General features: G+C 35.3%; 1 protein-coding gene across 2 annotated transcripts in view; it reads right to left on the bottom strand.

The window, feature by feature from the left end:
• The window catches only part of SEMA3A (semaphorin 3A), a 251,443-nt gene extending 238,965 nt beyond the window's left edge, over window positions 1-12,478 (bottom strand). For both annotated transcript variants that reach the window (XM_081531719.1, XM_081531720.1), the window contains exon 1: window positions 11,733-12,478. In XM_081531719.1, coding sequence (XP_081387845.1) covers window positions 11,733-11,844 — 112 coding nt within the window. In that variant the 5' untranslated portion in view covers window positions 11,845-12,478. The remainder of the gene's footprint in view (window positions 1-11,732) is intronic.
• Between the last annotated feature and the right edge of the window lie 3,601 nt (window positions 12,479-16,079).

The raw sequence follows: 16,079 nt of genomic DNA, 5'->3' as shown, positions 1-16,079 counted from the left end.
AAAGAAAGAAGAGATAATTATAGATGGCTGTTGCCAAAATAGGGCAAGTAATAAGAGCCTGACCTAACCTGGAGGAGAGAATAGGAAAGATTGAGGGATGAACTAAAGAGGGAGACTCCATAAAACACTGAAGCTGATAGATATGAGGAGAGTCAGCAAGGGAAAAGCAAAGATGCTGATGGTACAGACAACGAGGACAAAATGACAACATTCCCTGAAACTGAGAACAAGTAACTTTGCAGGGAGGACAGTGAGTACAGTTTTGAACAAACCAGTTGAGTTGGAGTTCCCTGTGAGAGGTCCAAGTGCAGATATTCTATGGCCTTTGCTATGTGGAAGCCGCTGCTGCTGCTGCTAAGTTGCTTCAGCCGTGTCCGACTCTTAGCGACCCCATAGATGGCAGCCCACCAGGCTCCTCCATCCGTGGGATTTTCCAGGCAAGAGTACTGGAGTGGGTTGTCATTGCCTTCTCCAGCTATGTGGAACGGGTACATGCAAAAGCCCAACGCTGGCTCAGCAACTGGTTCCCAGAACTCACAGAATCTGGGAAAGTAATTTTCCCAGGCAGGGCTTGGGCAGCCTTGGGAAGAGTTCCCTGTGCAACACTGGCTCCTGTTCTCCAGTTGACAGCTTTCTGCTGGGCTTCCCTCCCAGTCATCACTTGGGAGACACTTCTGCATCTCAAGGGTCAAGAAAACCAATTTGTCCTTAAACCAGCATATTTTATTGATGGAAAGTTGAGACATTTTGACTAAAATATATGAGAACCACACTCTCTATTTAAGCACAATGGCTAGATTTAGGTGTATGTATCTGTATAGGAGAGGGCTTCCCAGGTGGCTCATTGGTAAAGAACTTGCAGGAGATGTGGTTTTGATCCTTGGGTTAGGAAAATCCCCTGGAGAAGGAAATGGCCACCCACTCCAGTATTCTTGCCTGAGAAATCCAATGCACAGAGGAGCCCAGCAGGCTATAGTCCATGGGGTCGCAGAGAGTTGGACACGACTTAACAACTGACCAACAACAGTGTGTACAGGAGTGAAATATTAAAGTGGCAAGATTGGTTAATTAAGACATTGCCATTTAATTTCTGTAGATTAGCCTGCTAAAATGAAAAATTCCTATCCTATTCCCAAGAGAGATATAAAGGTTTTTAATTTTTGAGGCCTAAAAACCTTCTCTATACTCCTAGAGGAAAATCAACGATTTTGTTTTCAAAATGATAGACTTAGATGAGATTTACTTAGATAGGATAAAAAAGTTCTGAAGACTTTGTACTTCCAGAGAAAAAGGGTAGAGGAAGGTGGCCAGAATCAGTTTAAAAGATGATTTCAGATCTGGAAAGATGAAAGACTATTTTACTAGCAGGATCTGTGTTCTGCTCACACTGCACTCTGGAGGTAGAAGGACCTAAGAGTGAAAACACTATGTGCCTGCTTTTAGAGCAAAGACACTACATGACCTGGAGCCAAGATGCTGAGAAGCCCCAATGGAAGGACTACTGAAAGAGGCAACTTGGCACAGTATACTAGTACCTAAGAGAGAACAGAGAACAGCAGCATTGCACAGCAGAAGATGCTCAGGGAAGGGCAACTATTAAAGGACAGAAGATCATGGCCAGGTGGAGGGAAGAGACAGTGAGGGAGTTTGGGACTGGCATGTACACACTGTTGTATTTAAAATGAATAACCAGCAAGGACCTGCTGTATAGCACAGAGAACTCTGTTCAACATTATTTAACAACCTAATGGGAAAAGAAATTTGAAGAAGAATCGATACAGGTATACATATAACTGAACCACTTTGGTGTCCACCTGGAACTATCACAACATTGTTAATCAACTCTATTCTGATATACAAGAAAAAGTGAAAGAAAAAAAGAGATGGTGGCCAATTCTGAACCACTCAAGACCAGCCACTGAGCAAAGGCAGAGGGTCTCCCATGCCTTTTGTCTCAATCTGTGTTCTAGCGATTGGCATTTCACTATTCATAATTCTCAACCATGATGTGATTTAGAAAAATAATCATTTAGTTTAACTTTTCTTGTATTTGTTATGGATACACATACATATGGACTGTATATAAACACAGTGATTTGTGTAGCACTTCATCAATACATAATTCCACAAGTACAAGGGATTATTCTATTATGACCAAAATTCCAGAAGACACTTTCTGTATTTTGTGTTGCAAAATACCACGAATCTACAACTTTTCTCTAATATATTATGAATGGCTCCAAGATTTTACTAGCCTGTTTGTTTTGAAACTAAGTTTTTTTCTTAAATGAGTCAGAGAAACATCCTGAACAATAAAAGTACGAAGCAAATTAAAATGTGTGCAGTATATGACTTCATACTTAAAGGTATATGGCACATAACAGGAATACACAGTCAAGGGAACATTTTTAATACCTGATGCTCATTAGGAGATATGAATGTCTTGATATTAAAAACAAATATGATTTATAGGATAGCAATTGCTCTTTTCAAGAGCTTCCCAGGTGGCACTAGTGGTAAAGAATCTGCCTGCCAGTACAGGAGACAAAAGATATGGGTTCGATCCCTACGTCAGGAAGATTCCCTGGAGAAGGGCATGGTAACCCACTTCAGTATTCTTGCCTGGAGAATCCCATGGACAGAAGAGCCTGGCAGGCTATAGTCCATAGGGTCTCAAAGAGTTGGACACAACAACTGAACAAAAATGTGACTGAAGTGACTTAGCACGCATGCTCTTTTCAAAACTTGTTGGTGGGTTGATTATACAAATAATAGAGTAAAGCAGCAAAAAATAGGAATTAACTAGGAGAACAAGAAGAAACCTGCTTTCGAACCCAGTATATTTTATAATTTCAAGAAACTATAGTCATGGTGTTTTCTATACTGCGTTTTCAAACACAATTTTCCTTTCTTTTTTCCCACTGGCTAAAAACAAGTTTGTCTCATATACTTTATAGACAAATCTCAAAGGAGAGATGGATAGGCCCAAATGACCACTGTGACCACCGTAGAAAAGTCTTTCAAGGATGTGCACTTGTCCGTCTTGCTGTCATTTTCAGTCAAACATTGGCAAACACCTGTTAACTCCTTGACATTCCTGGCTTGACATGCTGCAGCTTTAAGTTCCCCTTGTTAAAGGACAAACTTGTTTCCATATCACATTTGAATTAATATGTATAAAACTGTTTTATTACATACTATATAAAATAACTTGCTTTCCTAAAAAACAACACCCCCAAATACTTTTAGATAGTGGTAATTATCACTTTTGTCTACCTCTGCCTTCTCACAAACTTCTTGTTTTTCAAGATCCACCTTCCTTATGCCTTATTTTACAAAACTCCCTGAAGTTTTTAGGTAGGTGTGATACCACCTTTCTCTGAAGTCCCATTATATTCACTTTAATCCAAGAATCTAGTTATTTATAAAGAAATCTGTTACTTGCCTCACATGGTTTTCTGTGTTTGTCTTACATATAAAATACAAGTAAGAAATGCTTATTATTTATAATAACATTTTGGTAAATAATTGAAGTTTTCACAGTTAATGAAAACCTAGGTTCATTTAAACTGATTCTTAAAGGATGACTACAACAGAGCAGAGTTCATTCTCTTGACATTTCAAATTTGAAGACAGACATTTAAATTTCTGCACATATTATGAAGACTCATAGGTGCTTGTAAAGGTTTAATTTGACCTCAGGCATAAAGAACTTTGTTTTGGCTTTCCCCAAATATAGTCCTGAAGGATCTGGACTAGGACTCAATCATTTTTAAACATGAATAATCATGATTGTATGTAACAGCACTCTGGGTAGTTCTATTATTTCCTTTCCTATTGATATGTCTACCTTGTCACAAGACTAACATATATTTATAAGATTGTAAAGTCAAGCACTGTACATTAATTTATATTCTAGGTCTCAATTATAGACCTTCAAGTGGACTAAGGAAAGTAGCCTACTATTCTCTCTCATGCTCTCAATTATATAAGATTGGGATCTTAAACAATTGACTCAAAATACATTTTGTACGTTCACACTTCAACAAAGATTCCTGTGGCTTTTCCCTTTCATGTCTACCCTCCTGGGCAGGAGGGGCTTGGGAGCAAGCAGTAGTAGGAAGTAGGCAGTGGTCTCAGGCTACAGAACACAAAGCCAGAGGCTGAGTTGGAGATGAAAAGCAAGGGGCAATGAGTAACCGCAGCTCTGGGTGAGTGGAATCAAGGATAAGAGGAAACAAGGAAGACTCTGCAACACTAATCTTAGCAAACTGTCAAGAACAAAGCCAGGATTGTCCCAAAAGCATGGATGGTGAAATATAGTCAATTTAAACTTTTAAATGATTATATTTTCAACTTTGTTTGGTAGGACTAGTTTGTTCTACACAAAGTTTCAGATACAGTGAGAGTGATAATGAGACATTTTATCTTGGACCACTTTTGGTTTTAGAATCATCTCACTCACTTTGTTTACTGGCTGTGTATACTGAGAAACAATAATAAGGAAAATCAGGTATTTGTTGAAAGAAACGAAATCATTTTTCCTAGAATTGAGGCAAACAAAGATTGCCGTAGACACTTTCTGATTCAGTGCTGAAATAAGCTTGGCTCATTGAGCTCAGTCGCTTCGGTTGTGTCTGACTCTGTGACTCTATGGACTGTAGCCTGACAGGCTCCTCTGTCTATAGGATTCTCCAGGCAAGAATACTGGAGTGGGTTCCCATGCACTTCTCCAGAGCATTTTCCTGATGCTTGGCTCAGGGGAGACATTGTTTATGGAGATACCACTGCTTTGTGTACATCTGAATGCCTCCTCTGATATCCTCCTATTCTACTATCTGGCACTGAATTTACTTTCTCTACCATGTTACAATGTACAATTCACTTATAATGAATTGATGTATTAAAATTTTTCAATTTTTAAATTTTGTACTCATTTATAAACAGGTGTATTTTGTGTTCAGAAACAAGGTATACATGACAAAGAACAAGTTCATTCAATGAGCGACTGTGCTAACGTTTGAGACTATAATGATGAAAAGTCATACAAATCTGGCCGTGAGAAACTCTCAATCTGACACGACAATGATGATCCACCTAAGTTGTTTTACGGACTAAAGAACTCATTGGAAATATTCAATAGAACTAAGCTTCATTTAGCTTGCTGATGAAGACTCAAGGGGGTGATGTTATATTTTATCCAAAGACATGTTTATGATTGTGGCGACAAATTAAGTTACTGTAAAGGTTTGGTCAACATTGTTTGTCATGCCATATCTCTTCAAGCAAAGGAAACCTGGAAATGTAGGTTTAATGACTCATTCAGGAGATGACAAAACTCCCTAAATTTGTGGTTCCTTTCAGTTTTACTCTAAGCTTGTATTAAATACTAAGACCAATTCATTCTTCATATTTATCAACAGAATTTTATTTTTGCTTATCTTCATTCCCTAATTCAAGTATAAATTGTATATCCTCTTATCCTCGGTTTGACAGAGTCCAGCTTTGTTACTGTTTGGAAATAGTGGGCAATTTCTCTATTTATACTCATGTTTATGTCTTGGCAATAGAAGAGATAGTAACTGGAGACATTTAGACTTATTTGGGTCAGATAGAATTTATTGATTCTTTGGTATGTTTAATTATGATAATATTTTAAAACAACCTACAAATCTAAAGGAGTCATTTTTTTTAAATATACTGATTATAATTTTCTAAACATTATTTTACTTTCTCAACTAGCTACTCTCCAATTGTAAATGATGGCAATAATGGGCTACAGGCAGGCAGGCTCATTTCTGTTAAGTCCATTTTATAATTCAGGCTTAAAATAATTATATATATGTATACACACATACACACATACACACATATATATATTATGTATATCCCCAGGACACTGTCCTTTCATCATTCTGATTGTTCATACCACTACTTCACTCATTATTGTTTACATTTTACAGATCAATTTCACATGTAAATTCTCATTTAAGTCAAATTGCATTATTTATTTATTTATTGGTTATAACAATTTACTTTTTGAGGGTTAGAATGGCTCAGCTGGTAAAGAATCTGCCTGCAATGAGGGAGACCTGGGTTCGATTCCTGGGTTGGGAAGATCCCCTGGAGAAGGGAAAGGCTACCCACTCCAGTATTCCGGCCTGGAGAAGTCCATGGACTGAGTAGTCCATGGGGTCGCAAAGAGTCGGACATAACTGAGTGACTTTCAGTTACTCACTCACTCATGTACCAACAATGCAAACAGCACATCAAACTCTGTAGCAAAGCCTATTTTAACTAATGCTTCTACTTTGTGCATGCTTGACTCTTACTCCAGTTTTCCAAGTTTGGCCTCCCCACACTACTCTGTGTGTACTTGTCTTAGCAGCCTGCCCATCTTCCAAACTAAATGAAAGAACTGTCACAAATTGCTAGTGCCACCTATTAGCGGAAGCATAGAACTGCAAATCATGGTGATTCCTTTAAACAGCACCTTAGAAATCTTGATGGGTAAAATTCACCCCAAGATTCACTGATTTTAATTTATGTTTACAACTGCTGGCCTTTTTAAAATAAGCTTTCATTGCATGAACTAAACTTAGATATGTCATGTATTTTGGAGATTTTACTTACATCTCTGCATTAATAGACCATTTTATCATAGTTTTGTTTTTTTAAAATGATGAAGTATAATGTCTTCATCAATCAACATATGTCTTTATGATATAATATCATGACATTGTAAATGAACATGATAAATTTTAATTAAAATTTATTGCAATACTGGAAGATTGGAACATGCTCAAATATAAATTACATTAAAAATAGCCTGATTTCAGATTTTACAATTCACTAAAAAAATGTAAAGGTGTGTATGATATTATGATCTTGGGAACTGTGATACATAGGTGTGTCACTGAAGTTTAAATGAGAAAAAGCAGGATAAGAAATTAAGCCACAAAATTTTTTACAGCTGACTTTAAATTCTTGATAACTTTATAAGTTATCAAAGCTCACATCTGAAATATAATTATATACTCACACTAAACATAAATGACTTATGCTCTGTAACCAACAGTTGAACTTTTATTTTGTTACTGGGAACATATGCAATTGTATGAATTGATTCAAATTAAATTTATTCCTGACAAATCCTTCAGTAGCATTTGTTCTTAAATATAGAATTTATATATAGCTGACTGAAAATCACAACATATTTTTAAATCATGTTTGACTGATGTATGTTAATTAAAAATGAGAAAAATCAGTTATAGATCTATACTTCTATCTAGTTACCTAAATATTTAGGTACTTCATGTCACTGACAATAATTGAAGTTAGGGAATATAATTTATAGAAAAAGAAACAACAACCTAAAAAAAGTTAGAATTGGAAAATTCATCTGTTCAATATTCAGGTTTCCTTAAGCTATTAAAGACTGCCTCTCATTATCAAAAGTTGGTGGGTTAGTCTAACATGGGATGGATTTATGGTCTCAGTCATTTTTTTATTTGCTAAAGTTACACTGAATCTGGTTGGTGCTATAAACAGGGAAGCCTCAACTTGGAGACTTTCACTAGCTCTCATATGACCTGATCAACACTGAATCACAAGATGTGAGACTGAGCATTTTGTTTTGTTTTTTTATTATTCTGCATGGTTATACTTGTTGAGTAGATAAATAAAAAGTTCAACTTTTCCATATGCTTAAATTGAAGATTTCAGAATCAAAAGATGATTTTTACAGTTAATAGAATTTGGGAAGAAAAGACCATGCTAAATGAGAATCAGCAAAAAAGAGACCTGATGCCAAATATGCAGTGACTATTGGAGAAAAGGTATTGCAAAGAATTTATAACATCTTTGCTCTGTGAAAATATTTATATATTACCCTTCCTTTTCATAGACACATGCCATTTTACCTCTGAGAAGATTTCCAATATAAGACAAATTCCATCTTATACTATTATTTGAATACTTGAGATATTTCTGAAAGGTTTTCCTGAGACTCAAAAAGTTCATGCCCACTAAAATACATATACATTTAATTTAATGTGTGACTGTCTTTTAAACCAATATAAATTTTATTTATAAAGCATTTTATTACAACTTGCCAAGATTGCTTTTATTAACACTAAAATATTAATATAAATTTTGTCCTGAATATATATTTATCTATTAACATATACATATATGCACATATTATGTATATGTGAATATATGTTTGTGCTTTGTTAGTAGTAATGAAAATCTCTGAAAAGTCAACAAGTTTATTTGGTAAATCATTATTCATACTAACTAAATTTTGAAGTGGTCATAATGTATTGAATAATGGCAAATAAAAAATGTTTTGCAAATTCTGATTCATAATGTTTAGTTTAACATCATCATCTATCCGAAATATATGTTTGAGAATTTTGACTTATCTAATAACCCCTTTCTTAAATAATTATACAATTTGACTGTGAAAAGAAAGCTTTACAAAATATGAGAAGAAGGCCTCTGAAAAAGCTACTATTTAAGTACTATTTACTAAGTCTTCTATTGAAGGTAAAGTTAAAGGAACTGATTTAATCTTTGGATTCACATGATCACCATCATATTCAGACTTGCATGTGTCTTTGATTTCTACTAAAACTCAAGCACACAATGTCCTGGAAAAGCTCATTGCATTGAGTGATGGAACATTTGTCATTTGTTTAAAACCTCAAACCTAATTTATTTGCTTATGATTTCCATAGGTTTTTCTGAAGTCTTCATTGTGCCACACACTCCAAAAGGAAAATTTTATGATATTCTTGTATTTCATGGGAAAAGTGAAATTTCACTAGCTTTGTAGGGGAAATAAACAGTTACACACTGATTTCAAAAATAAGAATTATAACATTTAGCTATGTTATATGAATTTAAGGAAGGGAAAACTATCTCTGAGTGAGTGTTTCTTGAGGATAATTTGTATGTGACTGCTGAGATTTACAGAGTTCTCACATTGGTTCCCCCACAAAGATTCTAAATCAGATTGGTTCAGAGGAAAAGTGAGCATATCCCATTTTTCTAATATTATCACTTCTCCACATGGTCCTGAAAACATCTATTCAATTCCTTTTTCCTAGAAAGTAAAGAGGTACCTTATTAGATATGTATATACATCTACTACGAAGTCTGACTTCCTGCTTTTTACTTCTTTTTCTCTCTCACTTAACATCTCAAATCTCTTTTATCTCCTATCAGACAAGATGACAAGTAGAAAGTCAGCACAGTGATTGCCTGAAACTTTGTCTTGGCAAGCTGAGCAATGAGAGACTTAACTTGATGGTGGATCTCTGAAAACAAGTGACCATGGGAAATGAGAGTTGGCAGGGATTTAACTCTTCATGAATCATGCTACAATATTTTTAAGGGCAAAGAAGTGAATGTTTTAACCATGTTTGACATCTAATTAAGAAGGAAAAAGAAGGAGCTAAAAATAATCTCTATTATAGTTTAGAAACAAAGTACTGACAATTGGTTACCAGGCAGTTGCTTTGGCAAAACAAGTCTACATAGAGAAAAAAGGTAATGATGTATCAATAAAATGATAGAAGAAAATTGCTTGGGCAATCCCTTTTATTCTTTTTGCTGTTCATTTCACAGCTTGTTTTACCAAATTGTCAAGTTCTAGGTACATCAATAGAATTGTTATGTAGCTGTAAGGCAGTTTTCGGTTTAAAGGAAAGCAGAATAAGTCTAATGGATACCATTACTAAGAAGAGCTCATAAACACAGTGTCAAATGTACACATCTTGTCAATATATACAGCTCACTTCATTTAGACAAGTTTAAAGCATTTGTATATAACAAAAGACTATTCTAATGAAATGCTATCTTCTAATATGTGGAAAAACTGGTGCCTCTTCCATTAATGGAGAGTAATCCATTAACATGGAAATAAAATTCTTGTAAAATAAGTAAAACATAATTCTCAATTTTACAATTTATTTAGCACTTAGACAAGTATCTTAAAATACAGTAGATTTTAAAAAGGCATGTCATGTCTAAAACTTATTCCAAAATTATAGCATATAGTTATTTACATCTTCAGGAACTAAACTTGCATGTAAAACTCACTCATAAGAAATATAAACTTGGAGAAACTGGACCATCAACCTAAGAATTACTGGATGAACTACTCTCAGAGAATACAAATAGAAAGCAAAAACTGACAAAAACACAGATATCATAATATCATATTCTAGGTAAATAATTTAAAGACAACTACTACATAAAGATATGCCTGGGATTTAATTAAATATTTAATGCTTACTATTTGATTATTTTTAAAAATCTTATATAAATACAATTGCAATTCTGCTGGCTAACGCTTAAAATTCATTCTCATTTTAACAACCAAAAAATTATACCAAAATATAATCTCCAATTCCATGTATTTTATCTATGTAATAAATCTAAATAAACACATTAATAGGTGTTTAATTTTCTAATCTATAAGGGTGAAAATTACATCTGTCTTTCTTATTTGTGGTCCTCATTCACCCTAGAGTATTCAGAAAGAGATGTTCCCCATCATGTGAAAATTAAAGAATATGCTTTCTGGCATAAGGGTAATGTACAGTAGACAGACATCTCTACAGAGAGGTTCAATAATTTTCTTTCATATTACAGGCTAAAAACAGAATATAATTGAAGCTTCTCAGTGCCCCACCCCCAATTGTAGAAATTTGAGAATCATAAGAAAGCAACAGCTTAGGGAGTAAAACTACTTGAATTAAAACAGTTTAATCTTCAATTCCATTTTAATAATATCTCACTATATAAATATTTTCTTCCATTAAATTTATATACATCATGTTAGAATTTACATTAGCATGATTTTACACATCTGTCTATAAAATCTATCTAAACAACTGTAGAACAAATATTTTCTTTAAAATCCTCATTAAAAAACAAGCATATACATTAAACTGTAACCAGACCAACCATGTGATAAGGCTTTTTTCCCCCCCTCTTAAATTTATACTTTGTTTTGAAAAGAAGTTCACACAACTAGCTGTACAACTAGAAAGTAGTATCTCTTCAGTTCTCACTGAAGTACATAAGAGTCCAATAACATTATATTTCAAAGGTTTTAGCTTACACCAATTAGCCAAATACACAGTCTTTTGTACAATCATAACACTGTAGAAAAACTAGTCTGTTCTTTCCAGTTTATATTCTCTTGGCAAACCATGATCTACTGCTTATGTTAAGCATCTGATTGTCAGATTTGAACAAACTGAATATTCATGACGACAATTAACCATTTACTGTCTAAAACTAACAAAATATAATTTATCATAACAATTATTATATGTGAGGCATTCACATCTACAAAGAGACCATTGTTGCAACAGTGGTTTTAAAAATATTTTAACAGAAGTAGAGTGAGAAAAATTAACAGGACATATGATCACATATACGGATCTGTATTTACCAGGCATTCAGCTCTTTTCTGCAAATGTGATTAAATGCTCTTTGTTTGCATTTAAATTGTCATATATCCAACAGAAGGCATGATTTTATAAAGAAAAAAAAAGTGTTTCAATCGTCTCCAAAAGACCCCCACAATCACAAAGGTTTCTCAGGTTAAACTCAAGGTTTTAAGGTTTAGGTTGGGAGGGAGTTCAAGGAATAAAAAGGCAGGGGGCAGCGGGGCATTAGAAAGCTAGCCAAATAAAAGGAAAAGGAAAACTTACCTTTGTAGGATAATTTCAGTCTTGGCACATTGTTTTTCCCATTTTGATAGTTTGCTCTTGCTGTAAGTAACACTCCCCAGAAAAGACAGACAATCCTAGTGAACCAGCCCATGCTGCAGACGCTGTGGGTCCTATGCTGCTTCAGTCTCCGGTCCTGTATTGTGCGGCCAGAGAAGTTCAAACAATCTGGAAACAGGAGGTAACAGGTGATTTAGGTCAGTTTCATTCATAAATGCAGACAATCAAGACCTCCAGGCAACGCTAACACCTCTTCTTCTGTAACAGTCACTGAAGCACAGAAACTTCAAACCCTCCAAAAAAAAAAAAAAAAAATCGAGCCAGGCACCGGATAATGAGGCACAACTGTTGTGTGGAAAAAAAAAAAAAAACAACAAGGGCTGCTGCAGTGGTGCTTAAGAAGCAGTTCCTTTTATCTAGGTTCTTCTGATAGCTGGCGGACTCTAATCCTGTTCCTTGCTACATTCGGCTCCGGCTCCGGGGAAACAGAATGAAAGGGAAACAGAAAGAGAGAGAGAGAGAGAGAGAGAGAAAGAGAGAGAGAGGAACCGTGAGCAGCGCGGACTTTTCCTGTACACATGTAGGGAGAGATGACACAAGATCCCACAGACAGGTTTTCCCAACACTCACTAGACTGGCTGACAATGGGAGAACAGGCAAGCTCAACCCACTCCCCTTCCCTCGTGTCACACAACACATGCAAAAAACATCTCGTAGAGATTAGAGCCGGGAGCAGAACCCTCCAGCGTGCCTGTGAAAGGCATGTAGCTATAAATTTACTTCCCAAGGCAAGCGTTGTTTTATAGCCATTTTTAGGTGCAATTTTGAGAAAACAATCTGAATTCTGCTACCTACATAATTTACAACTCACGCTCATTATATAATTCTGCTTGAACTTGTGTGGTGTATGTGTATATGTATGTTTATGCCCGTATACATATGTAGATACGCATATATATGTCTGTCCTTTTCATCAGTATAACTTTAACCACTGAAGGTTTTAAAGCCTTGTTAGCGATTGTTCCCTTCTCCCAACAAACCCCCTTGGATCAACCACCCCCTCCCCCGCCCCAATGCAATTTCAGGGAAGAAATTCCTAGTAAAGCCCATTTCAACAATCAGTTCGAGACAAATATAGGTCCACTGAGAATTATAAATTACAGCAAGGGATTCTCAAAAGGATACTCAGAATTTAAAAACATCTACGGTCTTTCAGCTTCTGGAATGCTCTGGCTAACGTTTTTAATGCATCACATCTCATTAATTAAAGCCAGTTCCCTAGTTTTGGTTTAAAGAGCACAGGAAGATGACAAAGTTCACAGAAGTCCCTGCTGAGTGTCAAGGACCAACATAAAGAGAGTATCTCTGTGTCTTCATGAGCTGATGAAGGGTTACTAAATTTTCTGTGGACACGCATGTATTTATGCAGTCATACAAATACCACTAATTCTTTCCTAAATAGGCATGTCTGAGGTGTTTAAATTTCCTTTTCTATTTTTCTTTCAGTTTTTTTCAGAGCTGATATCCATATAGGATTGTGTGTGTGTGTGTGTGTGTGTGTGTGTGTGTGTGTAGGAAGGGTGCATAAAAATCAAAGAACTTTCCCTTTATATTCCCCACCTCTCTCTACTTTGCATCCTCCCCCCACCCCAGGTACAACACACAGGTTAGAAATACAGAGCAGAGGGCTGTTCCAGTAATAGCGAAATTACTTGGCTGAAAGGAGAAGGTGAGTTTGCAATTAAAAACATGAACACTCATTGAAAGTGGTATTTAGTATTCATATTAAAAAAAAATGACCTGAGCACTGTCACTACAGCTTTCATTACTTAATGTCTACAGACCAATAGAGAAAGAGCAGCTCTCTCTTTCTCTGCGCGCAAGTGTGTGTGTGTGTCTGTGTGTGTGTCTGTGTTTGCCTGAGAGCAGGCGGAGGAGGAGGAGGAAGAGAATGAAAAGGATTTGAAGGGGGGAGAATGGGTGAAGGGGAGGAGGAATTCCGTGTCTACTCCATTAGATTGATTCATCAAATAGACCGTATTGTATTTGTCACTTCCCACAAGCCTATTGATCAGTGAGTATTGTTAAGAAAATAAAATCCAAAAATAATGTTGATTTTACTGATTCCCACACTTGTTATCCTGAGCACTTTTCATGCTCTAGGCAATGGATTAAGGCTACAAATGACAAGAGGCTTGTCTGTCTTCCATGGATTACTCTCTATAGACATTCATTCTGTGGAGGAATTCATGTCACTTTGGGATTATTTAGAAGATTGGACTAATGGATTATTCTATCGAAATATCACATATGATTATTTTAAATAGTTTAAATAGTTGTGCCATTTTCACTAATATATATTTTAAATATTTATTTTTCTCCTGCTCTTGTTACCTCAAGTAGGAGAGCAAGTTTATATGTCAAAACTAAACAGGATAAGGAAATTTAGAAATGTATCCATTTCACTTGTGTAATGTCTAATCCTGAAACATTTTGATGTGTTCCAGGAAAAATAAAAGATTGTAGGTAAAATTCAGATAAAAGAGGGTGAGAATTGAGTCCATGGAGAAGAAAGACACTCAATTTATATTTTGGACCACAAAATCAGGAAAGAATTATTTCATTTTTCAAAATAAATAATTTAAAATTGAAGTCAGAATTGGGTACCATAGACACCCCTATGTTTATATCCAAACACAGGTTTCTTTTTGTAAAAACTCTGGTGCATTTATTTACATTTGATATTTTTCTTACTCTTTGAAATTTTTATGATCTTTAGGTCTTTTCAAATATTTGAAAGTTAAATGAATTCACATTTACTTCTCTGTAGATTTTTTAATTTAAAAAATGTAGAATAGGAAGTTCTTTATGTAATTACAACTGTTCTAGACTGATTACATTATAAAAATAGAAAAGTGTGACCACAGATAGACTTTTTTTTAATGTAGAAAGAAGGAGAGAAAGAAAAGGAGGGCAGTGAGAAAGTAAGGAAGGTACTGCATACCTGAAAAATATTTACCAAAGTATTTGTTATATTATATTTCTACCGATTTCTCAATTGACATTGGGGATAAATAAAGTTGTTTTCCATGTTTTCCTTATACACCCAAACATGTGAGGGATAATCAAGGTTAAACCTATTTCCCAGTTGTACACAGGGTGTGTAATGCTCAGTCGTGTCTGACTCTTGGTCACCCCATGGACTGTAGCCCACCAGGTTCCTCTGTCCGTGGTTTCTCCAGATAAGAATACTGGAGAAGGTTGCCATTTTTGTCTCCAGGGGATCTTCCTAATCTAGGGATCAAACCCTCATCTCTTGCATTGGCAGGCGTATTCTTTACCACTGTGCTACCTATTTCTCAGTTGAAGTAGATGCAAAGTTGAGGTGGACTTGGGTGGCTGTTTATCAGAATCTATCAACATCTGCATGCTTGAAATGTGGATTTGATTCACCTCCTAAGAAACATCGCTCCCTACTCTGAGAATATGTGAACTCAGCCCTGACACAGTCAAGCCTGCTCTGTTTGCCACATTAACCATTGATCTTACTGCATTACTTACATTTTTAAAAGTCAGAAATAATATATTGATCTTTTATCATTGCATTTTTTAAGGTACAAGTGAAAAATCTTATTTTGTTTCTCTTAAGGCAATATTTCTATTTTCAATTATTTTCTAGCCCATAATCTACATCATGTGCTATAATTAACTCTACTTGCAACTGAGCTCCTAATATCTTCTTAAATTTCAAGTTTTCAGATGTGACTAAGTTCTGCTACAGAGTTAAATCTGAGCAGTTGTTTAATATGGTGATCATTCTGTTGTATACATTTCTGTCAAATAAATCTGTAGTTTTTAATCTCGCCTCACTCCATATTGAGATGGATCACAGAGACTTCCAAGTATAAAACTCTGACAGGCAGTTTTCTGGGCGGTGTGCTTGGTTTTCTAGAGAAGCAACTCTTCCAACTTCACTACAGGTTGGTTAATTCTTCTTTCTCAATTAAGATTGGTATAGTCAAAGAAGATACATATTAAAGCAATTTTCCATAGGAAATGTTTTTTTGATCTTTTCTTCTATTAGCTAAAAGCAATGTGCACATTTTAACTGTCTACTTCATATAGTTTATTATTTATTATTTATTATGAAACACAGTGAGATGGCAATAAACATTGTGATTTAATAGCAGAAGTTGTTCCAATTTGTGAGATGGCATTTCAAGTGCTTCTCCAGTTTATAGACACCCTGAAACTTTCTGTAAGTGGTAGGCAAAAATACTTGCTATATTTGTACATAAAAGAATATAAGGAGAAACATTGCTCAGATAT

This window comes from Giraffa tippelskirchi, chromosome 10 (genome assembly GCF_054371585.1).
Source record: "Giraffa tippelskirchi isolate mGirTip1 chromosome 10, T2T-mGirTip1v1.2.pri, whole genome shotgun sequence".
Lineage (NCBI taxonomy): Eukaryota > Metazoa > Chordata > Mammalia > Artiodactyla > Giraffidae > Giraffa > Giraffa tippelskirchi.
This window is presented reverse-complemented; position numbering and strand designations above follow the sequence as displayed.